The sequence below is a fragment of the Podarcis pityusensis genome, assembly GCF_964106645.2.
Source record: "Podarcis pityusensis genome assembly, chromosome: 7".
Taxonomy (NCBI): domain Eukaryota; kingdom Metazoa; phylum Chordata; class Lepidosauria; order Squamata; family Lacertidae; genus Podarcis; species Podarcis pityusensis.
Window position 1 is genome coordinate 10753872 of NC_138031.1, and position 26027 is coordinate 10779898.

General features: G+C 45.3%; 1 protein-coding gene across 1 annotated transcript in view; it reads right to left on the reverse strand.

The window, feature by feature from the left end:
- Positions 1-26027, reverse strand: part of TG (thyroglobulin) — a 177346-nt gene that overhangs the window by 105065 nt on the left and 46254 nt on the right. Inside the window, exons 20-33 of the mRNA XM_081014526.1 lie at positions 24157-24372; positions 19946-20095; positions 18097-18267; positions 12954-13076; positions 11502-11617; positions 10154-10262; positions 8639-8836; positions 7540-7707; positions 6544-6609; positions 6150-6224; positions 4089-4226; positions 2955-3131; positions 1739-1850; positions 533-612 (exon numbers count right to left, since the gene is read on the reverse strand). Coding sequence (XP_080870652.1) covers positions 533-612; positions 1739-1850; positions 2955-3131; positions 4089-4226; positions 6150-6224; positions 6544-6609; positions 7540-7707; positions 8639-8836; positions 10154-10262; positions 11502-11617; positions 12954-13076; positions 18097-18267; positions 19946-20095; positions 24157-24372 — 1899 coding nt within the window. The remainder of the gene's footprint in view (positions 1-532; positions 613-1738; positions 1851-2954; positions 3132-4088; positions 4227-6149; positions 6225-6543; positions 6610-7539; positions 7708-8638; positions 8837-10153; positions 10263-11501; positions 11618-12953; positions 13077-18096; positions 18268-19945; positions 20096-24156; positions 24373-26027) is intronic.

Below are 26027 nucleotides of genomic sequence, written 5' to 3' on the forward strand. Positions count from 1 at the left end.
CCCACCGCTTGCTGTTCTGGGGGGTTGTCGTGACCTCCCCAGAGCTTATTTGAGGGTGCATGGAGGCACAGGAAGGGATGGGGGGAAGCTTCATTGTGCTAAAATGACTCATTGTGCTGGCTCCTGCTGATTTGGGAGGAGGTCCAGAAATCAAGTTCAGAAAAAATGATGGGTGAGCATTTGTGAAATATTGACTACTTCAAAGGGATGTTTTATTAGCGTATTTCAAATTTACTGCCTCCCTCTGTGTCTTTCAGATGTGGGAGGTCGCACATGTAAATAAATCTGCATTACACGGCACTTCTGGCAGAAAAGTATCTGATTGGCTAAGCTGGTGTGGCAGGCTCAGAAGGTTTTGCCACTCGGGAAAGAAAGCAGTTTGCAGCTCAGGTTATGTGAGGGAAGGGATAGTTGTCAGTTTGGTGGGGAATCCCACACAAGATGGCCAGGTCATCTTTTATTTTCCCTGTGAAATAAGATAACCCACCGCTTATAGGTTCGCAGGGACACACACACACACACACACACACACCTGTTCCTTGGGAAGCATTTAAAAGTCCAAAGCCCAAGCAACAAGGATCAGCATCGCAGAGATGCTCACAGTCGAAAAACCTGCGGGAAAGACAGAAAATATTTGAAACACAAAAACTGAGATCATTTCACACCTAAGTTGTGAGCCATGGTTCACTTCTGTACTTGACTAACAGCATGATCCAATGTATATTTACTGTGTCCAGTCGGCCTTACTCTAAGGAAAGGAGGCATAGGATGCCTAAGGGGTGACAGGATGTCACTTTGAGCTGAGCGATGAAATCTGAACTGCAGCTGAACTGTTGGTGGGGACAGACAATCTCCAGCGCATCATTCCAGTGCTCAGAAGTCTGCACTGGCTGCATAATGGTTAGTGTGTTGGACTAGGAACTGGGAGACCAGAGTTTGAATCCCCACTCAGCCATGAAGCTCACTGGGTGACCTTAATCTCTCAGCCTAACTTACTTCACAGGGTTGTTTTGAGGAGATAGATAGATAGATGATAGATAGATAGATAGATAGATAGATAGATAGATGAATGAGATAGATAGATAGATGAATGAGATAGATAGATAGATAGATAGATAGATAGATAGATTAGATAGATGATAGATAGATAGATGATAGATGATAGATAGATAGATAGATAGATAGATAGATAGATGATAGATAGATAGATAGATAGATGAATGAGATAGATAGATAGATAGATAGATAGATAGATAGATAGATGATAGATAGATAGATATAGATATAGATATAGATAGATATAGATAGATGATAGATGATAGATGATAGGTGATAGGTGATAGATAGATAGATAGATAGATAGATAGATAGATAGATAGATAGATATAGATAGATAGATTTTCACAGATTTATGCAAAAACAGGATGGAAGAAATTTATGAATAAGCACATCTAAAACTGACATGTGGGAACAGAGTAATCCATCTGTGGGAACAGAGTAATCCATCTGTGGTCTAGAAGATGGGGTTAATTTAAGCAGGAAGGAAGTAGGTCTACTGCAACACACACAGAAGTGGCTTGGTGCATGCAGGAGATACTCCGTCTGGTCCTGGTAAGGGGCTCTGAGGCCTGTCTAGTCCTCTGATTTTAGTCTCCTGCCTATACAGGACAAATCTTAAATTGCTCAGATGAAGTTGCAAAGAGCCTCGCATTCCAAAGCAAAGATGAAACATTCATACCCGTTTGATACAGTTTTTCCAGACACATCCATCTTGTTGCTCACAGAGATTCCTGATACTCTGCGGAATGGTAGGCGAGTGTAAAAGTTCTTTATGGCGCCTTCCAGAGAGACTGCAAAACAAACAACAACATTCACAATTTTAAAAATATTGAAAGCTCCTAGTTTGAAGCTTGCTCCAGTTCCCACTGGTCTCTTTGAGCATGTACTTGCATTGTGCTACAGGGGCTGAAGCCATTGTAGGGGTTGTGTCCCACCCACAGCTAGGGGGATACGAGTAGGCCTGAGCCATGTTGTGACCACTGATTTTCCGCAACAGGAAAGCTTTCGCTTTAGGCTAGGACTTCCCTGGGCAGCAAAAGCCTTTTCTGGCTTCAGCGTGTTCTGTGACAGGAGCAAACCGGCAATAAATCACACCAAGCAAGTTGGAGTTAACTCTTTAATAGCAGAACAGGATCTTCACAGGAATGAGCACAGTAACTCATCTCTGGTAGGTCTTGCCCCCATGAAGCAACTGGCGTGTGACTAGAAGTCCCTGCCTCCCAGCAACTGTCCATGTCTCCTCCTCTCCAGAGTTTTTTTCCAAGAAACCAGAGACTGCACCCGTGTGTCTGTCTTTGCTCCTCCCACTTTATGCCTGCCTGGTCCTGGGAGACGAGGGGGTAGGGAAGCTTGTTGCAGCAGGAGGGGGAGACACCCTTGCCTCTTCACCAGCCGGATTCATCTCTGCCTCTTGGCCTCCCTCCTCCCCTGCTTCAGCTGCTGCCTCTGATTCTGAACTTCTGTCTGCCACAGAATCTCCCAGCTCACTAAGCCCTGTTACCTCTTCAGCTTCCAACATCTCTTCCCAGTGTTCTCCCTCTAACCACTCATTGTCATCCCACCACCAATCCCCGGGCCCTGAGCCTTCTTCCCTTGGGGGTTCTCCAGCTGGTTCCTCCCACCATTCCTCTGTGTCCAACCAGTCCATGACATGTTTATGCTTAGCTTTTCTTCCTGGCTCTGACCCTTGGGCCTGACCTCCTAGGCTCCTGCTTCCAGCTCAGCAGCTACCTACAGCTTCACCCTCAGACCCTTTCCTAGACACAATTCCTTACTATTCGTAAGATTCATTCCCCCGCTGCGATACCTTTTTTTTTTTTTGAAAGGCAAGGTGCTGATTCACTTACACAGAGGTTACGGCGTGAATGTGAGAGAGACATCTGCTTTTAACTCACCTGTCTTCTGATACAAAAGGTGCGGCTTCCGAGGCAACACGATGTTGCAGTTCTCAGGCACGTTGTTAATGAAATTGTCACAAAATTGGGCTGCTGGATAGAGGATGCAGGGGAAGTACGTTCCAGTTGTGTCGTTGCGCATGTCAACCAGCTGGCAGAACTCATCTTCTACACAACCTAGAAGAGATAAGGATCCATCAGTAGGTTGTACTGAGAGCAGAGCCACTGAAATAAATGGACCCAAGTTAGTCATGTCCATTAATTTCAATGGGTCTGCTCTGAGTATGGCTAAAATGGGACACAGCTCTTAAACATCCTATGCTCCACCTTTGCTACAACTCCCATATTCCTCATCCCACTGAGTCTTACTATCTCATAATGTAGAGGTCCCAAATTCTCAGTGGGTTCCCTTCCCCAAATTCAATCTCTTGCTGCTTTTCCTTCTCCCATATCCAACCAGGGGGAGAGAACATCTTCTTCTCTCTTTTGGGGTCAAAATTTCCACAATGGCTATTTTCTACCTCCACTGCTGGAAGCAGTATTGTCAGGAATCATAATATTATTATTAATAATAATTTATTACTTATATTACTTATACCCCACCCATCTGGCCAGGCCTCCCCAGCCACAGAATATTAAAAACACGATAAAACTTCAAACATTAAAAGCTTCCCTAAACAGGGCTGCCTTCAGATGTCTTCTAAAAGTTAGATAGTTGTTTATTTCCTTGACATCTGATGGGAGGGTGTTCCACAGGGTGTGTGCCACTACCGAGAAGGCCCTCTGCCTGGTTCCCTGTAACCTCACTTCTCGCAGTGAGGGAACCGCCAGAAGGCCCTCGGAGCCTGGACCTCAGTGTGGAGAAATCACAAGAGGAGAAAAGCTCTGCTGCACTCGGGTTACGCTTGAGGGCTTCCTGCAGGCATCTAGACGGCCACTGTGAGAACAGGAGGCTGGACAAGGTGGGCCATTGTCCTGATCCATCAGGGCTCTTATGTTCTTAAGAAGCAAAGGAGCAGCTGCTGGAAACAGCAGCAGTTGAATGGTGCAATTCCCAAGAGCTCCCTGAAACATGGGGCCACCACTGAATACATTGTTTGCAAATGACTAGCCCCATGATCTAAGATTTCTTACGTGCAAGACACCAGTGAAGAGCCTGCTCCGCTGAATATCTGGGCTTGAAGAGCCAGTACTCTTGGGACGGTAGGGAACGATTGTGGTCGATCAGGATTTGGCTGCTCTCCATCAGAGAAAAGAGTTCCCTTGTAGAAGCTAATCAGCCCAAAGAGAAAAAGCAGAAGAGATGCTTTAATGCAGCTGGTCAGGGCTGATGGAAGTTGTATTTCAAAACACCTACAGTCAACCATATTAGTGGAAGCTGCTTTTAATCCAAATAGTAACCGAGCCTGACCCTGATAAGCTTCCGAGATCAGACAAGATTGGACATGTTCAGGGTAGTATGGCAGTAGATAGGTGCTTTTATATACAGTATATAACTATATATAGTGCTTTTTTTCTGGGGGAGACAGGGGGCGCATACCCCTAAATATTTTGTGAATCTTTGTGAACATTTTGTGAATCTTTGTACTTTTGTCCATTTACTGTATTTATTTTTTCCCCAATTTGAACTATAAAATGGTGGTTTTCTTGAGTCAAAGTGAGAGTACCCCTAAACATTTTTGTAGGAGAAAAAAAGCAGTTGCTATATATAGGTAGATATATCTGTACCCCATCTTTCCATATTCTGTGCTCAAAGCAGCTAACAAGAATAAGTCACAGGAATTACAATAAAACCACGCGTCTCAAAATTTCAGGAAAAGGAATTAAAAAGTACAGTGGTGCCCCGCAAGACGAATGCCTCGCAAGACGAAAAACTCGCTAGACGAAAGAGTTTTCCGTTTTTTGAGTCGTTCCGCAAGACGAATTTCCCTATGGGCTTGCTTCGCAAGACGAAACGTCTTGCGAGTTTGTTTCCTTTTTCTTAAAGCTGCTAAGCCGCTAAGCCGTTAATAGCCACTAAGCCGCTAAGCCGTTAATAGCCGCTAAGCCGCTAAGCCACTAATAGCCGCTAAGCCGCTAAGCCACTAATAGCCGCTAAGCCTCTAATAGCCGCTAAGCCGCTAAGCCGCTAATAGCCGTGCTTCGCAAGACGAAAAAACCGCAAGGCGAAGAGACTCGCGGAACGGATTAATTTCGTCTTGCGAGGCACCACTGTATCCTGATAAAACTTTAAGACAGTAAAACAATAGACCAAGTCAGAGAAATAATCAACCTTGCAGATCCAATGCTCTTGGAACAGGAAAGTCTTCCCCCAGGGAGTTCTAGAATATTGACAACCTTGGGTATAACTGGACTAAACACTGAGAAAAATGGTTAAAAAGCAATTCCAGTGAGATCTATGGAGGAGGCCTCCATGGCAATATTGCAGCTTCTGCTATTTGCTGTGTGCCAACTCGAGAGAAGGTCTTCTCAGTGGTGGTGCCTCAGTTATGGAACTCAGGGCATTAGTGTCTCAGCCTGGCTGCTGATGAGTTTGTCATTGTCTGGTTCTCAAGAGTGGACTGGCACACTGATATTTTAGTATATGTTCTGTACTTGCTGTTAGAATTCCTGATCTATGATTGCAGTCATGGGATTTTTGTCTATCACATGACGATGTGTGTTTTGACTCCACAGAGTGGGAAGTGATGGAGACAGGATGTTTGTATTATTGTGTTCTGTGAAGTGGGACTATTGTCCTTTGCTCTTTTTCTCTTTGGTGTCTGATGCTAGAGAGAAAGGAAGCCATGTTGCAGTGCTCTGTGTGTGTTTATATATAAATACAGTAGATTAGCCAAAATGCTGAGTGGTTGAGGTCTGTCATGCAAGGTGCACAAACTCTGTGGATCTCTAAGTGTGCCGGTGTCTGTTGGCATCGGTCGCTGTGATGTTCGGGCTGAAGAAAGCTTTTGAAGCTGCTGAATGAAGGACCAGGAGGGAGAGAACATGCCAGTCGGGCATGTGTCTCTGCCAGGGTCCTACTCGAGTGTAGGCTGAACTCCTGACACTTGCAGGGGAAATGGGCCCATTTTATCCACTTCTGCTTAAATCCCCCCCCCCCCCCAAGCAGAACATTGAGATTGAGGTATATTGTTTTGAAAAGTCTGGCACTAACTCAAACGCACAATCCGTTCCTCTTGGTATACGCTGACATACCTGAAAGCTGTGGCTCAGTCGGAGCAACAGCGCCATCACATGAGCCGGACTTCACTCGGGTCATCATGTCGGAATCTAGAATGAGACGGGACTCAGTTTGAGACACTTTGGTGGCGCGATTGTCCTCCAAGACGTTACTGAGTTGATAGCCAAATGAGAACTGAGCATGCTCAGTGGTGGCGGAATGCCAGTTGTGTATTGGGGTGGAAAACTTGGGGAGATGTGGAATGGGATGGCATACATTGGAGCTCGAATCTGGGACAGGAGCACCCCAGACAGCAATATTTTGTTGCGGGTCCCACGAATTGACCAAGTTCTAGCAGAATAAGCATATGCAATATTCCTTTCAGGCTATCAGAAAAAGAAAGAGGGGGATGGGCAGCAAACTGCTTACCTCTCCATAGATAAACACGCTGAAAGCTGGAGAAGGGACTGTTGGCTTTTTCTGTTGGCTCGGAAGCTGACGAAGGAAGGAAACACTATTTATTTCTGCTTACAACTATCACCTGCATTTCAGTGCTGGCCACAGGGGTCAAACAATTTCTGCACATCTTTAGTCCCCTCTTTGTAAAATAACTACAGTGGTACCTCCGGTTACGAACTTAATTCATTCCAGAGGTCCGTTCTTAACCCGAAACCGTTCTTAACTTGAGGCGCGCTTTCGCTACTGGGGCCTCCCACTGCCGCCGTGCCACCGGAGGGTGACTTCCACTCTCATCCTGGGGCAAAGTTCACAACCGGGAGCATCTACTTCCAGGTTAGTGGAGCATGTTACCCTAAGCATTTGTAAGGAGGATGGTACATAACCTGAGGTTCCGCTGTACCTACTTTGCATTCATCTTTATAGTATGATTTTATGTTGTGAACCGCCCTGAGACTGACGGGTATAGGGCAATATACAAATTTAATAAATAATAATATATCACGGGTGAGGAACCTCAGGCCCAGAAGCCTCTCTATGTGACATTTGGGACTCCCCACAAGCCACACCCCTTTTTAGCATCCTTCTTGAGCATTTCTGCTGGAAGACATCCCTGGACTCTTGAGACTGCCTCCTCCTTGCCCAGATGGATGGCAGAGAATGGTGCACAAAAGTCTCCTGATGTACAAAGGCAAAATGTGCATTCATCCCTCCAACGCCGTTTGCCTCTGGCCCTGAACAACACTGTCATGTGGCCCCTGAAAAGTTGCCCAGAAGTGATGGTGGCTCTCGAGCTACAAATGGCTCCCCATACCTGCCATACATGAACACTGCTTGAATAAGACAGAAGGAAATGCTCTCTGACTTCAGTCCTTTAGAGAAAGGAGGGATATATTATATTTACACTGCCCATTCCTACATCTGAGTAGCAAACAACAACGGTGCAGTATAAGATTGGTAAATACTTACACCCTGTGAGAACTTGGCCTCCCAAACTGAATGCATACTGCGTCTTCCCAGTATTGTACTTTACTTTTTGGCAGGAATCGCCTCGTTCACGCGTCGAGCTTGCATCCCAGCTATTAACGTTGCAGATTAATGTGTCTGGGTAGCTCATCAGGCCACATATGATGCTACCTGGATAAAGCCAAGGAAAGAATTGCAAGTTTGCAGCTCCACCTCCTTGTTGAACAATCTTGCCTTGGCCATTATACTGTTATTTTGACACTAGCGGCCCAGTCTTGGAAAAAGGTCCTGTTTATAAAGGTAAAGGTAAAGGGACCCCTGACCATTAGGTCCAGTCATGACCGACTCTGGGGTTGCGGCGCTCATCTCGCTTTATTGGCTGAGGGAGCCGGCGTTTGTCCGCAGACAGCTTCAGGGTCATGTGGCCAGCATGACTAAGCTGCTTCTGACGAACCAGAGCAGTGCACGGAAATGCTGTTTACCTTCCCGCCGGAGCGGTACCTATTTATCTACTTGCACTTTGATGTGCTTTTGAACTGCTAGGTTGGCAGGAGCAGGGACTGAGCAATGGGAGCTCACCCAGTCACGGGGATTTGAACCTCCGACCTTCTGATTGGCAAGTCCTAGGCTCTGTAGTTTAACCCACAGCGCCACCCACATCCCTCTCCTGTTTATACATCACAGCAAACTGCTGCTCTTGGAGCCTGCTGTTTATCTTGCCCGGGAGCAAGTATAAAAATTATCCAAGTAAATAAAGATCAGACTCTGCTGGGATTAGGGATGGTTCCTTTATTTCCACTATAATTCCTCCTGTTCCAATAACCTGGAGACCCTTTACACAGCTACACCCCCCTCCCCCCCAAAAAAGGTCGATTCCATGCCAAACATCATTTAATGACATTTAATAAATACAAGTTGCCATGACTGAAGATTAATCACTTAAAACTTTAAAACCTGGCTCCAATTTGAGATGAGATCAACAAGACCAACCATTTCTGCTTTGTTTTGGTTGGTTGTTTGTTTGTTTAAAAATGTTCTCATTAAGTGGGATAAATGGAAGGATGACCTTTGCCTTCCACATCTGTAGCCTGAGCAGAGTTACCTCCATCAAGTATGACCTGGCTCAAGATAAACCCATCACAGCAAGCATCTTGGCTGCAGGCCTGGCGGCAGAAGAGATGAACATCGGTCAAAGATGTACCAGCTGCTGAGAGGACCAGATTGCGGTACACGCCAGAAACAACATCCTGGAAATCAGTCCTCTCAAAAGTCTTGACTCCAGCTGTCGTGAACTCTTGTCCTGCGAGGAAAGGGGGGGGGGGAATAACATTTTAAAAAAGGAGCTCTGCAATCCAAATTGGAGCTTCAGGGCAAATGACGTGAGGCAAATACCAGGTTGCTTTCTCAAGGCTTTAGGAAGAAATAGACCTAGGACAGCTGCATCAAGCAGTTGCTAGGATTCACAAAGGAGGAGAGTGCTGCTGAGAACTTAGGTCCCTGCTTGAGGGCATCTGGTTGGCCATTGTGAAAACAGGATGTTAGACCAGCCTAAGCCAGCTCTTTTTATGCCCTTCTGATATTATTTTCTACCTGAGAGACCGGGCATTTCCACCAAGAGACAATATGTGGACAAATTGTCAGAGTGGATGTAAGGCTGTGGCCTGTATTCTAAGGCTGGATCTAGGCACGTCAAAAAAAAAAAAATAGTTTCAGGAAAACGTGTTGTAAACCTCAAAGTGGGAAATCACGTGGTCGAAAGACAGAACTCTGCAGCGCCATCTGGTGTCACAGTATTATAACGCATTCAAAACACTTTTTTTTACTAATGTAGCTGAGTCCTAAGACAGTCCCCATATGATGTTGTGCTCCAGCTCCCTTCATGCCTATCCATTGGTTATCTTTGCTCAGACTGATGGGACTTGGTGTCCATCTGGAAAGTGAAAGGCTGAAGGATAGCAATAATATGAGAACACACACACACACCAATAATTTTTGGTGCTCTCTTTGCTAGGATATAGTTCTGTTCCACCTTTAGAACAGGTATGTGGTGTCCTACATGCCAGGAAATGATATTCCTGCAGATCTGTTGTCTAAGGTTGTTAACAGAGAACAACTTAGGGTTTATGTACAGCAGTTACAATTGGGTTGAACCACAGGCACTACAAGTTACACGGAAAGGGGGAGGATGTTAGGATATAGTTCCGTTCCACCTTTAGAACAGGCATGTGGAGTTGTTGTATGTCACATGTCTGTTTACTTCCAGCACAGTCTGCTGGGAACTTCCGTTGTATATAGCTTTTGCCTATGCTGTTTGCTTGGACACGAAGGGAAACAGACATGTTTTTCTTTTGTCCTGATGCTCAATAAATGCTTGTAAATATGCTTACATATGCCTCTGTCTGCTACTTCTGTTGCAAAGAGTTCTTATCTCTGCTGGCTTGCGTGCTCAGTCTCTAAAGGTCTCTGAGGCTTGAGTCACAGTTTTGATGCTGTTCTGAGAACCGGAGTTCAGCTGGCTGCCGGCCTGTGGGCAGGAGCCAGCTGGGGGCCTGCCAAATTGCCCCCGCCTCCCCGGACACATCCCAACACTCTTTTGCTCATGTTATTTAGCACATACCTTTCTTCAGGTACACTCTCACTCCATCCTTATCTTGGCTTCTCACTTTAACCAGGCAGCTGAGATGAGCCACGCTTGTGGTGGCAGCGTTATCCCAAGCACCCTGAACCTGTGGTCAAAAGATATGCACGTAAAAATTTGTGATGGTAAATAATGAGCATTCACACTTTCTAATGTGGGTGCCCTTTGTGGGATCGTGCACGGTGCTACGGTTCCCAGGGAACTTTCTAGTAGACAGGGGGCTGGCTTGCCTCTCAGTGTTATTATTTGAAGGCTCACATCCAGCCTCAATAATCAAATTTCTTGCTGGGAGGTGGGGCCAGCCCCATTTATAAATAGGGGGTGGAGCTGACGATAGCCAGGCAGTCGGCTCTGGAGATTCACCCTCCCTATCCTCCCTTTGTTTAATGTTTTCTTGTTTGCAGGTGCTTCCTGTTTAGCGGGTGCTGCTATGGTCTTTGACTGGTTGCTGTTGAAGGACCGGGAAGAAATTTTCCTGCATTGGCAGGTTTTGTCTTCCCTGTAGCAATTTGTCACAACTTTGGCGGTTATGAGAGCCAGTGTGGTTTAGTGGTTAAGAGTGGTAGACTCGTAATCTGGTGAACCAGGTTCGTGTCTCTGCTCCTCCACATGCAGCTGCTGGGTGACCTTGGGCCAGTCACACTTCTCTGAAGTCTCTCAGCCTCACTCACCTCACAGAGTGTTTGCTGTGGGGGAGGAAGGGAAAGGAGAATGTTAGCCGCTTTGAGACTCCTTAGGGTAGTGATAAAGCGGGATATCCAATCCAAATCCAAACTCTTCTTATGGCCTTGGGCAGAATCCTTTAGTCTTTTCTTCCTTCTTGGGGGAGGGGGGCGTGAAGTGGTGACTCACCCTCCTGCGGCGGCGATTGCAGGGTCCCCTCTTAAAGGGGTTATATATATGGGTGTCACTGGCCATCCACTGAAAGGTCGTCAGTGAACTACCCTGCGTGTGGGGATATGGGCTTGGCTGCCTGCTACACTTACGTCTCGCAGAGCACCCAAATATCCCATTTACCCTGATGTGCCCCAGTTCCCCTGGCTGGGGGGCTGGGAGGGATACACGCCCAAGGCCAAAGCCAAGGTCTTCCTACATTCAGAAGTTTAATAAATTCTTGGCCTAATTTTAATTCCATAACGTTGTCAGAGTCTTTATTCCTTTCTTATGATCCCTGGGGGCTGGGGCTGTTGCGCCTGGTCACGCAAAATACCTTCTTTCCAGCAGGTTGGTACACAGCCAACATTTTGAAAAACCAAAAGGATGGCTGGTATCCATCCAAGCTTCATTCCCCTGGAAGATTCATCATAAAATAACTGTGTTCAGTTACCAGTCCAGAGGTGGAACAATTGTAGTTGCTCTCCCGAGCGCTGTACAGCTCACACAGTGTCCCCGTCCCAGCAGCAGACAAGGTGAGAAACCCACACGACTCGTCCTTCTCACACTCTGAAAGGATAGAAAGACTTAAGCCTTGCATTTAATGTTGGCCAACGGAAATAGGCGTCTTCCACAGTTCAAGTTGGGTGAATACAGTCTGTCTGTTGAGGATGTCAACTGAATGGGGCACCGCTCCAACAACTGCACTTGCTCCCTTTTGTCTTTGCAGCATCAAAACTACGGCGGTCAAAACCCTTCTCTAGACTGATGCTCTGAGACTTTACTGCATAACACAGAAAAATAGATCATCTTGCCTAGGAGTCCTGGAAGATCTTCTCCTTGCCTTGCAGGCCTCCCTTCCACCCCTGGCCTGGGTCACAGGGTTGCCATATTTTGAAGGGGACACAATTTCCGACTTCTACTTTTAACTCAGGATCGCTATGACGACTCTCATTTTACACACCCATGAAAAAGAGGACGTGTCCTGGAAAAAGAGGACACATGGCAACCCTAGCAGAGAGGGCAGAGCCCTGATTGGCTCTAGCAACAAAAGCTGAGGCTGCAGAAGAGGTCAGAGGTCATCTTGGTGTCTCTTAGCACAGACCCAGGTCACTGAGCCTGAGCTTTCACAGCTGCCAGCCGCCATTGTCAGGACTGGAAGCAACAGCAGAATACATGTTCTATTTTATTCTCTTGCCAGTTCTGCTGTTTTAAATGTGCTTTTTATATTTCACTTCCTTTAATAATGTGTACTTTTGAAATGTTTAAGATAAAAATGTGGTATTGTATTCTCAGTTGTTTTCTGGGTTTTTCTCCCCATTGTACATCCTTTTTTTTCTATTTCTAGATGCATTTTTATCTGTTACACTTATCACTTTTACTGTAGTTTTTATGTGTCCATATTAATACAAAAGAAATAAAAATAAATGCTAACTTGGCTGCATTAAATAGGCACTCTGTAGTTGGCCTGGTTTTATTTTGAAATCTTTAAGGTGGTATTTTAGCTTCTGGTGAATTATGTTGCTTTGAATGTATACTTTATATTTGACTTTATTCAGCAAAATTTTACTCTGGATTGTTTTGTTTTATGTTTTAATATGTTGTAAACTGCTTTGGATTCCCCCCCCCCTTAAAAATATGAAGCAGTATAGAAATGAAATGAATAATAATAATAATATGCAGTAAGATGGGCACTAGCAGACAGACAGACAGACAGACAGACAGACAGACAGACATCTGAGCAGCTGGGGAAAAGGACTTGCCCCATCATTCATGGCCTTCTTCCCTAGTACTTCTGATGCTGCCAACCTCCTCTGAAGGAGAGACGAGGAAGCCAGTGGTGAACCATCACGTCTCACCCCATTAAACTATAATTAAAGTAGACTGCTAGGGCCCGCTCTCTTACCTGCCATGCACTGTTGGAGCACACTCTCAGGTTCTCCTGGGGTGGTTTTAGATCCAATCGTTTCTACCTCTTCTGTCACGAAGGAGAGCTTGGAAGCAGGAACTCTCTCAAAGCGCCTGAAGACTGAAACAAAAGCAGATCCAAGAACAGTCATATTTGATCATGACCCGTCTGTTTTGAAGCACACATTTCAGAATGATGTGAAGGTCTTTATCAATTTAAATTCTGTGTGTTCTTTGGAGATCCAGATAGCTCGGTGGTGATAGGGTGGGGGATCAAGAATGAGAGATTGGGGACCCAGATCCACCAACCTGTAATTGGCTACATACATGCTTCTGAGAATATGGATATCTGCTGATTAGGTCAAGGGCTATCTTAGCTTTGATGACACCTATAAACAGTTGGATGAGTTTATGTGAAATCCAGCACTCATACCTGCATAATAATAATAATAATAATAATAATAATAATAATAATTTACTATTTATACCCCACCCATCTGGCTGAGTTTCCCCAGCCACTCTGGGCGGCTCCCAAACTAGCATTAAATACAGCATTAAATATTAAAAACTTCCCTAAGACAACTTCAGATGTCTTTTAAAAACAGGATAGCTGCTTATTTCCTTGACATCTGATGGGAGGGCGTTCCACAGGGTGGGCGCCACTACCGAAAAGGCCCTCTGGTTCCTTGTAACCTCACTTCTCTTAGGGAACCGCCAGAAGGCCCTTGGCATTGGATCTCAGGGTCCGGGCTGAATGATGGGGGTGGAGACGCTACTTCAGGTATACAGGACTGAAGCTGTTTAGGGCTTTAAAGGTCAGCACCAACACTTTGAATTGTGCTTGGAAACATACTGGGAGCCAATGCAGATCTCTCAGGACCGGTGTTATGTGGTCCCGGCAGCCACTCCCAGTCACCAGTCTAGCTGCTGCGTTCTGGATTAGTTGCAGTTTCCGGGTCACCTTCAAAGGTAGCTCCACGTAGAGCGCATTGCAGTAGTCCAATGCTATCAGATATGCCAGTTTAATGCTACTGGAGATGTTCACTGAAACTTCTGGAGAAAGGGACTGCCTGTTAAACACTATGGGCATTCTAGCTCTGTTAGAGGAATAGGGCCTCCTAACAACTGTCCGCACCCTTAACAAACGACAGCTCCTAAAGAAAATGATAACATTTCATCACCAGACAAGTAAAAGGTATAATGGCTCCTCCAGAGTAACACATTGCAATGGGTGTTGAATTCACCACCATATACAGGCTGCTGATTATTATTTTTCCTTCCAACAAAGCAGGCCTTTGCCCGTGAAACTTCATACCACAATAAATGCATTCGGTTTCAAGAGACTTTGGTACTCTTTCTTGCTTTTTTTGCTACTACAGATTACCTAACACAGCTACTTGCTTGGAATCTATCTCTTTTCTACAACCTCTCTTAAACGAATGCCAGAAATTACATTAGGAGCGTGTTGAGGCAGACATTCAAGAGAAGAGCGGTTGCCAGCTTGGCCTCGAAGGATAGGAGATAGAAAGCAAAATTAACCTCTCATTAAAGCAATTTAGGCCAATCACTTCTTGGCCCTCAGGATCAAGTCTTGCCAAACTCCCCAGCTTTTCCTCATAAAAGAAAGAAAGAGAAAGTCCACACCCTTTGCCTGAAAAGCCATGCCTGGGAATTAGAACTTTTAAAGGTGTGAGAAGTAACAGCTTCACTCAAGAGACCAGAGATTTCTGCATCATTGTTATGGCTGGCTTTAAATAGCCCTTGATCAGCAATGCCAATCTGCCAATCACTGATAAACTTATTTACCTCACAACAGGCCTTGCATCAGAGGGTACACAGACAGCAAAAATATGTCAATGAAGGATATAGAAGCTACAGCAAATCACACATGCTACAGTTCCAAAAATTGATTTTACTATTTCTTTCAGTTGGGACACGGGTGGCACTGTGGTCTAAACCACAGAGCCTAGGGCTTGCCGATCAGTAGGTCGGCAGTTCAAATCCCCGTGACGGGGTGAGCTCCTGTTGTTCAGTCCCAGCTCCTGCCCACCTAGCAGTTTGAAAGCACATCAAAGTGCAAGTAGATAAATAGGTACCGCTCCGGCAGGAAGGTAAACGTCGTTTCTGTGTGCTGCTCTGGTTCGCCAGAAGCGGCTTAGTCATGCTGGCCACATGACCTGGAAGCTGTCTGCGGACAAACGCTGGCTCCCTCGACCTATAGAGCGAGATGAGCGTGCAACCCCAGAGTCGTCCGCGACTGGACCTAATGGTTAGGGGTACCTTTACCTATTTCTTTCAGTTAGACCAGGCACAACCAAACTTGGCCCTCCAGCTGTTTTGGGACTACAGTTCCCATAATCCCTAACCACTGGTCCTGTTAGCTAGGGATGATGGGAGTTGTAGTCCCAAAACAGCTGGAGGGCCCAGTTTGGCCATGCCTGAGTTAGACCTAAATTCAAGAGGAACAGAGGGATGAACAAGACAAATGGAACAGGTAAGGCTTATTTGTCTCTCAGCCTGCCTTTCACCAATCTATGTTGGTTCAGTCGAGAGGCACCATTTTATCATTTTAGGGGATCTGCTCAGTGGTAGAGCATCTGCTCTGCATGCAGAAGGTGTCATGTTCAATCCCCATCACCTCAAGGAAGGGCTGGGAATGTGTCCTTTCTGAAACCCTGGAGTTTAACTGCCAGTCACCAGTGTCAAAACGATGATTCTTCGACATCAGCTTCGTTGGACTGGCCGTGTTGTGCGAATGCCTGATTCTTGTCTTCCAAAGCAACTACTCTATTCTGAACTTAAAAATGGAAAGCATAATGCTGGTGGTCAGCAAAAGAGGTTTAAAGATTCTCTCAAGGTAAATACAAACAAATCTAGTATAAACACCAACAACTGGGAAACACCGGCCTGCGAGCGCTCCAACTGGAGAACAGCCTTTGCCAAAGGTGTCTTGGGCTTCGAAGACGCTCGAACTCAGAACAAAAGGGAGAAATGTGCTAAGAGGAAGGCACTCTTGGCAAACCCTCACCGTGATCAACTCTTGCCCAGAAACCTATGTCCCCATTGTGGAAGGACGTGTGGATTCAGAATTGGTCTCCACAGTCACTTATGGACCCACTGTTAAGACCGTGTTCATAGAAGACAATGTTACTCAGCTACAAGTGATAAAAGAAGAAGAAGAAGAAGAAGAAGAAGAAGAAGAAGAAGAAGAAGAAGAAGAAGAAGAAGAGCACTGCCTGGCAGCAGTTCTCCAGGATTTCAGACTCAGCCCTTCAGGTTCATCCACACTTCTTTTTGGTCTGAGATTCCCTCTGCTTGTCCCATGACTTCTAGGCATAAGTCCAAGCAGGTTTGTTGTTGATGATGATGTTGCCCTGCCACTTGCCCTGAGAAAACTCATGGCTTAGCTCTGATCAGAACCAACATCAACGTGTAGAAAAACTACATGGACCAAGAGTTAGTGTTCCTGCCTACTTTAGAAAGACCTGCCATTCCATTCTTCAATTGTACCCCCCTTCTCCTACTCCTAGTGGCACCTGCTGTCTTCATCCTCCGATACCTGAGCATTAGAAAAACCCGCAGAAACAGGTAACAATTCTGGGTGTGCTACACATTGGAGCCTCATGGCGAGATCCGCCAGGAGGATCTGAGCAAAAGCGACACCACAAAAGAAAAGTCAGGGAGATCAACCTTTCCAAAGAATCATTTGTCTCCTCAAAGCAAAACCAGCCCACGCTAATCAGAAACAAATGGTCATTGTTGTCAGCGCTGTGGACGGCCACAGGTGCTTTTAATCAAACCCTCATTTCTGCTTGGAAAGGGAACCCCAGGTTTGAGCCAGGAACAGAAAGCGGGTGGAGGGGAAGAAATAGCCCAGCATTTGAGACCAGGCAGAAAAAGGGCTGCAGACTTTAGGAGGAAGCAGTATTAATTATTGCAAGTCGTCGCCGCCTGTGTAGCACTTCTTTCATTCTCGAAGCGCTTCATAATTTTCATCGCATTTTCACAGCAGAGAAATCAGCAGATCTCTGGAGATTGATTTTTATTATTATTGATTGATTGATATTTTATTAGAACAACAATAGAAAGCAGAGATAAATAAGAGATAGAGTAAAAGGAAAAACCAACTGTGAAAAAGAAAGGTGCAAAAGTACTACGACAGGTAAAAATCAATACATTTCCGTACATTGTTCTATAAGAGAAAAATGACGTTGTACTTCTGATACAGAGATAAGCTGTGTGGGAATGTACATTTTAGAGGACATCTAAAGGCAGACCTGTATCAGAAAGTTTCAAATGTTTGGTGTTTTATTGTCTTTTTATATGTGTTGTAAGCCGTCCAAAGTGACTGGGACAACCCAGCCAGATAGGCAGGGTATTATCATCATCATCATCATCATCATCACCACCACCACCACCACCACCACTGTGCAGATCTACAAGTCTGGGAGAGAGGCTCAGGGGTCAGCAAACTTTTTCAGCAGGGAGCCAGTCCACTGTCCCTCAGACATTGTGGGGGGCCAGACTATATTTTGGGGAAGAAAAATGAATGAATTCCTATGCCCCACAAATAACCCAGAGATGCATTTTAAATAAAAGCACACATTCTACTTGTAAAAACACCAGGCAGGCCCCACAAATAACCCAGAGATGCATTTTAAATAAAAGGACACATTCTACTCATGTAAAAACACACTGATTCCCGGACCGCCCGCGGGCCGGATTTAGAAGGCGATTGGGCCGCATCCGGCCCCCGGGCCTTAGTTTGCCTACCCATGGAACTGAATGGACAAGCCAAGGGGGGTAAAGACACAGGAATTTGCATCATACCAAATTAGACGATTGTCAACACCAAAGGTGTCTAACCTCTTTGACCAGAATACCAGCATCCTCTTCTTGTTCCCTTTCCCAGGAACTGATAAACCCACCACCGCAATATTTCCACAGCAAGGGAGCAAATAGGAGCAGCAGACATACATCACTCGCAAGCCACAGACATCCCTCCTCTCTGAGTGGCTGAAGCTGACGTTTAAGTGGCCTCCGAGTGGCTAGCAGACTCACAAACCCACCATTCATGGGGACAACTGCTTGTGTTTCCAGGTTCCACCTGCATGGGATAAAAGCTTGTCTGGTCCACTCACCTGAACACTGGGAGTCTGTAACTGGGCCATCTGTTTCGGTCCAGTCCAATATGTTTCCAAGGCTATCCACGCAGAAAGATTTGTTGGTAGCAGGGTCTTCAAAGGAAGTCCTGTATTGACCGTTTTCCTCACACCGCACAGCTTGTTCATACCTTTGGCAGTCAGTGACACCTTATTTGCAGGGAAAGTTAAAGGGGGGGAGGAGAGAGAGTTGGTGTGCCATTTTGTGGAAGGGATTCAAGAGCACCCTGTTAATTTAGGTTTGTAGATTAAAGTGGGTTAAAGCTCTCTATTGCCCTAGTCAACTTATGCAGAATGAGGTGGTGCAGTTCACTGGTCTTAAGACATCTTAAGACATATGCAAAATCAAAACAAAACCTTACATATCTGAAAGGAAGGTTTACTAGAGCTCTCTGTGTCACATGCTAGTTTATCTTATGCAAGGAGTTTTTATGTGACAACTGTGGTCTGATTGGCTACGGACCAGAATTCTACATTCAGATTGTTCAGTTTGGTTGTATATGGTTTTTTAAAAGTTTTATTTACCGTTCATGACTAATTTTGTTATGTTGCAGTTATGCATATTTTTTCATGTTGTAAGCCACCTTGAGCATGGTTTGAACTGTGCAAAGGCGGCATAGAAATAAAATTATGTATGTATGTGCAGTCTCATTCTCTATCATAGAATCAGTATTCTACAAATGTATTGCTATAGGTTTGAGGGATATGTCTGGATGAGATCCCTCCTGGCCTGTTTGTCCTATATCCACTGAGGTTCAGAAGGTAGTAGAAAAGACTGCTGAACTGGTCAGACAAGTTTCTTTGTAAGATAATGGCCTTGGCTGGCCAGTTAAGTACCTTCATTCACATGTCCTAAGAGGCTGCCATAGAGACAAGTTTGGTGGGGCTTTCCCCATCTCAGCTGGCTGGATGCCACACCATCCTAAGATGGAGAACAATAGGCCAATGGGTTTTTGTGTGAGTGAGTCTGGCTGGTGCTGGAAGCTGGAGACACAGAGGCATGTCTTGCCTTGTGCTGGACCTAAAACTGTGTCTTGGGGCTTCGCTGGACCTGGGGAGTCCAGATCTGTTAGAGCATTCATGCTGTGAGCCTCATCCTTAGCCTATGCTCAGGTTGTAATATATGTGTCAGTTTGCATTTCTTAGTGCAGAAAGTATTGATCTGATGTGTAGAGATCTTTCCTCTTCTGGCTAATTCAAGAGGGTTTCAGAAGCTTCTCTGTGTGAAAGAAGCAAGCAGAAGGTTCATGATGTTTGGGTTATTCCTTCAGAGAAGCTGAGTACAGCTGGCTGAAACTCTTATCTGTTTCAGTCAAAGTCATGCTGACTATAAAAGTAAGGCCAGAAGGAGCCTGGTTTTCTCTTCCTTCTATCTCTCTTCCTTCTGGTGTGGTGTTCTGTACACACATAGTGTTAAGGTTTAGTCTTATTATAAGTTATTGTAAGTTTAAGTTAAGTCTGCTGCAACTGGATTTCTTATAGACGGTGCCAATCCTGAATGTATTGGATTTGTGAACATTATGCTCATTTGCCTTCAGTAGCAGTGAAGCTCCACTGGATGAAATATTGACTCCCTCTGATCTATTTTGGGGGGAATCCTGCAACGTGTTTAAGTTTTTACTCCGCTAACGATACACTGGAATCTACTCTGGATCAATATTGAGTAGAATTCTATGACAATATGTGCCATTGACATTCATTTCGAGGAACAGAATGAACCCCTGAAATTGGAAATTGATTGGGGTGCGTGCAACAGTATATTTTCAGCCCGGAAACCAATCTTTTCCCAATGGAAAGATACAGAACGCAGATTTTCCCAGACCCTTACAGTGCTCAGCTCTGAAGGCTCCAGTAGAGACAGTTGTTTTCCCGAGAGGACATCTGATGCAGGAGGAACTTCCCGCTTGATCTTGATAGAATCCAGAGGGGCATGGAAGGCAGCCATCGTTCTGGAAGGAGGTGCCTGGAGGGCAGACCACTGCAGAGGGGGGAAAGGATGTATTATTCCTATGGAATCCAAGGATAATTTTAAATTCAACCAGAAGTCACAAATGTATATGCATGGGAACCATGCTGTGGCATCTGGAAGACTGTAGCTCAAAACTAGCTTTTCATTAAAAGTAACCGTTGCAACCGATTTAACAATAAATTATCAATATTTAGAATAATAAACATAATAATAATAATAATAATAATAATAATAATAATAATAATAAATAATGCATTTCATTTCAAGCAGTAACATTTGGCTAACATGCTCACTTAGCGACTTATCCTACGCTTTACAACAAAAGTTTGAAATACCCTCAATATCCCCGTGAGGAATGTGGAAGTTTTGTCTGCTCCCAAGGATATATGTAGACGTAGCAGAAATAGCACAGCTTCATTTGCGCTTGTTTGGGCTTTTTAAAAAATATAGATGTCCAAATTATAGGGTTCTAGTTTTTCCTCACTCTTTATTTAACATTTAAGAGGGCTGAAACAAGGAGAGGTGCATAATTCACTTTTTGGTGGGTGGTGGGGAGGGAGGTCTCTTGCAAAAAAAGATCCCTATTCCAGCAACAAAGCAGGGTGAAAATATTCTCACACTCACAGGGAGTGCTGTTGTCACACAGCCAAATCTGATTAGCCACACCATGAAGGAAGCACCATGGGAGAGGAGGGGGAAATCCAAGAAAAATAAGTCATCGGGTCATCTCCAGATGTCAGGAACTGAAGTTCCTACCTGGCAAGGCCTTCTAACTTTATATGTGAGTTTTGCGCTGGCAAGATCTCTGGGACTGAATGTCCTTGAAGCCTTATTTATGCCGAGAGCTGTTGAAGAAGGGGAAAGGCTGGAATGTCCAGGTTCCCAAATGTTCTGCATGTACACATGGCCAACAACACACTCAGTTTGCTGTCAGAAGGAAGAACTGGGGTTTTTTGACAACACTGAAAGAAATGTGTCATTGATGGACCACAGCAGTGCTCAAACTCATGACCTCAGGGATATGACACAGGTACTTAACCTGTACCCCAAGTCCAACAGCTGGAGGACAAGCCTTGTCAGTAGGCTATGAATGCAAGGTCATCGTATTGGTACCAGCCATGAGAGCTATGCTCTCTGTCCACTCTCAGAAGCTACCTTTGATCATGACTTCGAAACTACAACTAATCCAGAATGCAGCTGCCAGACTGGTGACTGGGAGTGGCCAATGGGGCCATATAACACCCGTCCTAAAAGATCTACATTGGCACCCAGTACATTTCCAAGGACAATTCAGAACGTTGGTACTGACCTTTAAAGTCCTAAATGGTTTTGGCCCTGTATACGTGAAGGAGCATCTCCACCCACATCATTCAGCCCGGACACTGAGGTCCAGCTCCGAGGGCCTTCTGGCAGTTCCCACACAGCAAGAAGTGAAGCAACAGGGAACCAGGCAGAAGGCCTGAGGAATGCCCTCCCATCAGATGTCAAGGAAAGAAACTACTATTTTCATAGACATCTGAACACAGCCATGTTTCAGGAAGCTTTTAATGTTTGTTGTTGTTGTTGTTGTTGTTGTTGTTGTTGTTGTTGTGCCCTTCAATTTCTGTTGGGCAACCCAGTCAGATGGGTGGGGTATAAGAATATTATTATTATTATTATTATTATTATTATTATTATCTGTTGGTCAGAAACACAGTGGGGAAGGCGCTGTGCCTAGTGCCAATTCCCTGGGGCCCTGAGTGCCTGAGCACCCACCAAATTCCCCATGAAGGGTCTGGGCACCCACAATTTTTGGCACCAGGGCCATGCACACTGCACAGCACCCACAGCCCACGGTCGCAGGGCCAAGGTGGCATTCCTGGTGCTATGATACTCAGTCCCTGCTTTGGGGCTTCCTGTGGGCATCTGTTTGGCCACAATGAGAACAGGATGCTATGCTAGGTGAGTTACCTTTGGCCTGATTCAGCTACAGGGCTCTTCTTATGGTCAGAGTAGGTCATGCAATATTCCCTAACCATCTTACATATGATAACCTGGACCTTTAATGACTGTGTATAAGAGGGCAGTGCTGGATTTAGGGTGTGCAGGAGATTTCGCTTCACAGGGAGCCGAGCTGAGGGGGCGAAGAAGAAGAAGAAGAAGAAGAAGAAGAAGAAGAAGAAGAAGAAGAAGAAGCAGCAACTATATTTATACAAGTACCAACTGAGAAGATCCATAAAAACAATGCTACCAAAAGGAATTACAGTCATACCTAGGGTTACAGCCACTTCAGGTTGTGTTTTTTCGGGTTGTGGACTGCTGAAACCTGGAAGTACCAGAATGGGTTACTTCTGGGTTTCGGCAGTTGCGTATGCGCAGAAGTGCTAAATCATGCTTTGCACATGCGCAGAAGCGCCAAATCACAACCCGCAGGTACGCAGATGTGCAGACGAGGGTTGCGAACGCTGCGGGTTGCGAACGTGCATCCCGCACGGATCACGTTCGCAACCCGCAGCGTCCACTGTATTGTGAAAATAAGGAATATTTGGGGTGGGACCAAATTTGGTCCTCACTCAGGACACCATATTATCCAAGTCTGTCCCTGAAGAGGGAATTTGCATGATAGGCTACAGCAGCTCAAATTGCTTCTTCTGCATGACTGCTGAAGTTGCAAGAACCTTGTCTTCTCATCTGGCTACCCTCCCTTTATATGAGCTTCAGGGTCAGGCTTCCTCGCAGATCCAAGCAACAAGCAGAACTGGGTTTACTGCCTCTGCCTTTACAGCACTAAAGACCGGACAACGCAGGAGGCTAGTCTGCCATATTTCTCAAGCCCTTTTCAAGTGTTATCCATGGAAAGAAGTGGGGCTGTGAATTTGCACCAAAGGTCCCACCTTCAACACCATGCAGTCCACTGCTCCCACCCCAGACATCTATGCTTCGATGCAGACTTATTCATTTGTTTTTGCACAGGCTTCCAAGAGACTGGGGTCCCACACCTTGGAGAAATGTGGATTTGCACAGCTTTTAAGAACACCGAACACCTTCCTGAGTCTCTCAATCATTTGTTTTCATGGTCTTCCTGTAAATGTCAGCCATCTCCTCTATCTGCTCCATCTCAGCTTCCCGTCATGTCAACACACTGCTTTAATCCACATCTGCTTAGTGATCTGCACCATTTAGCACCATGTGCTCCTTGCTCATGAAATGAGTGTTCCTTTCGTTGATGTCTTACCATACGCCTCTTTAATTTTCTTCCCCAGCATTCAGTATTTTAATTTTACCATTTTACACTATTTCTTCTGACACAAGCAGAACGCGGCTCTCCTTGGGCTCGCAAAAGGCTAATTTCCTAATATATTTAAAGTATGGATTATGAAAAGCTCAAGGCTGCTATGTGGAAACAAAGCAAATGGCATGCACCCAGCAAATGACTTGAAAAAAGAATCTAAAGTCTTGGACACCTCTCTGTTTAATTCTTGGGCGAAGAAGGGCCTGAACTCTAAGCACTTACAAATAAAGTTGGCAACAAATTATTTAAGAATTAATCTGTCAGTTGCACCTCTGGGAAGTAGAAGAAGGAAGCAGCTTTGAAGGTAGGCAAAGGAAGGCTGATCGCAGAAGAATTGATGCTTTTGAATTATGGTGCTGGAGGAGACTCTTGAGAGTCCCATGGACTGCAAGAAGATCAAGCCTATCCATTCTTAAGGAAATCAGCCCTGAGTGCTCACTTGAAGGACAGGTCCTGAAGCTGAGGCTCCAAGACTTTGGCCACCTCATGAGAAGAGAAGACTCCCTGGAAAAGACCCTGATGTTGGGAAAGATGGAGGGCACAAGGAGAAGGGGACGACAGAGGACGAGATGGTTGGACAGTGTTCTCGAAGCTACCAGCATGAGTTTGACCAAACTGCGGAAGGCAGTGGAAGACAGGAGTGCCTGGTGTGCTCTGGTTCATGGGGTCACGAAGAGTCGGACACGACTAAACAACAGTGGAGCTCAGAGAAGAAATGTTCCTGAACTTTGCTCAGAAGTGACTGATAACAGGAACACATTAAGAAAACAACACAGATAGAAATGAAGATGGACCATACCACATCCTTGGAGATTTGGGGCAACTTCTCCAGCATTGAAAACCTTCCGGAAGCCACTCCTGCATCCCAGGCGGACTTCAGGAGATGTGCCATTCCCAAGGAAACTGATGGAAGTGTCTGATTGGAGTTGCTCAGGGCCCAATTGGAGGACAAAGCCGCCACTCTTGACCAGTGCCTCAAAGCGTCCAACGAGATTGTCCCCAACCATTGCTCTTTCTATAAGGAAATGAAATACAACAGGGCATTAAAGGAGAGGTTGGTGGGAGAAGACAATCAGGGCTCAATATTCTGCACCATTTGCAACACACGTGTTTGTAACACCGGTTTCCATAGACAAAAATATGTACAGCAGGATTTGTAACTCGGAGATCCCAAAGCAATTATTTCAGAAAACAAGATAAACAAGTCTAATCAACAGCTGAGTTCCGTTCACCTTGAAATCATTACTCCATATGGAAAGATGGGACACCAAGACTGTTATTCCTTCATTTTCTGTTTATGATATTTTGATAATAATTCTTTGTGTAGGCAGTGAACAGACTCAGATTGTCCTCATGGTGGTCCAGAGGAACTTCCAAAACAAACATTCAATACGTGTCTAAACACCACTTGCTCTTTGATACATAGGATATACTTGATACACACAAACATACACATATAGCTGCTTCCCCACATAATCCAGTCCAGATGCATAAATGTAAACACAAATAGATAGCAGAACTGGATAATACACATAATCATTCCTCCCAAAGCCAGCTTTGGGAGATGTTTGCATTTGGTCCTCATTAAGAAAATGGGGAAGACAGATATACAAAGTCCAGGAGATTCCAAAATGGAAAATGAACGCATGCAAAATTTCTGGGAAAAGAATGACAGAGCTGTTGATGGGGTCTGGCACCTAATCCAGGCAGTAGCATTAGTGTGAAGGAAGCTACACTTGGAAATTATGGCCTGGCTTCATGATAACCATCTTCAAATATTACAAGGGCTGTCACATGGAAGATGGAGCAAGCTTGTTTTCTTGCTCTGGAGGGTAAGACCATAACCAATGGATTCAAATCACAAGTTATTCTGACTAAATATCTGGAATAATTTTCTGACGGTAAGAGCTCTTTGACAGTTGAACAGACTCCTTCAGGAGGCAGTAGGACTCTCCATCCTTGGAGGTCTTTAGGCAGAGATTAGATGGCCATCTGTCATGGATGCTTTATGTCAGGGAACTGCCATCAGCTCAGAGGCAAGAGGGGGAAGGGCAGATGGAGTACAGAGAGCCTCCAATAATCATGGGAAGCAGCACTTCCTCAGCGGAGGAAGGAAGCCATGCCTCTAGGGAAGAGCTGCAGGGCTCGGAGGATGCAAGGCAGTGCCAGGACACCTTGCCTGAGCAAAGCAGGGAGGAGGGAGGTCCCCCTTTACCCAAGCCTTCCTTGCACAATAGGCTTTCGCGCAGAGAGGGGAGGCATCGGCTGGGGGTAAAGAGACTACTCTGCTGGGGAAAGTTTAAGGACCGCCCACTCTCAGATTCTGCTAGTGAATGAGCAAGACATGGAATAGAGGCGTTCTGCATTGTAAATGTTTTTGCACCAATAATAAAGCCTTTGAAAAGACCAGTGAGGGATCTTGCCTGATCACTCTCGAGCAACCACACCGATAGGCATAACACTTCAGATTCCTGCATTTCAGGGAGTTGGAATGGATGACCCTCAGGGTCTCTTCCAACTCTACATTTCAGTGATTCTATCACTTTTAATGGATGGATAGTCTTTTGCTTGTGCAAGACCATAGGGTCCTTCTCTAACTCTGCATTGTCTACAGTGATTTCACTTTGTCAGATGAACCAGACCACCAACAAATGGCCCAGTTCCCCATGT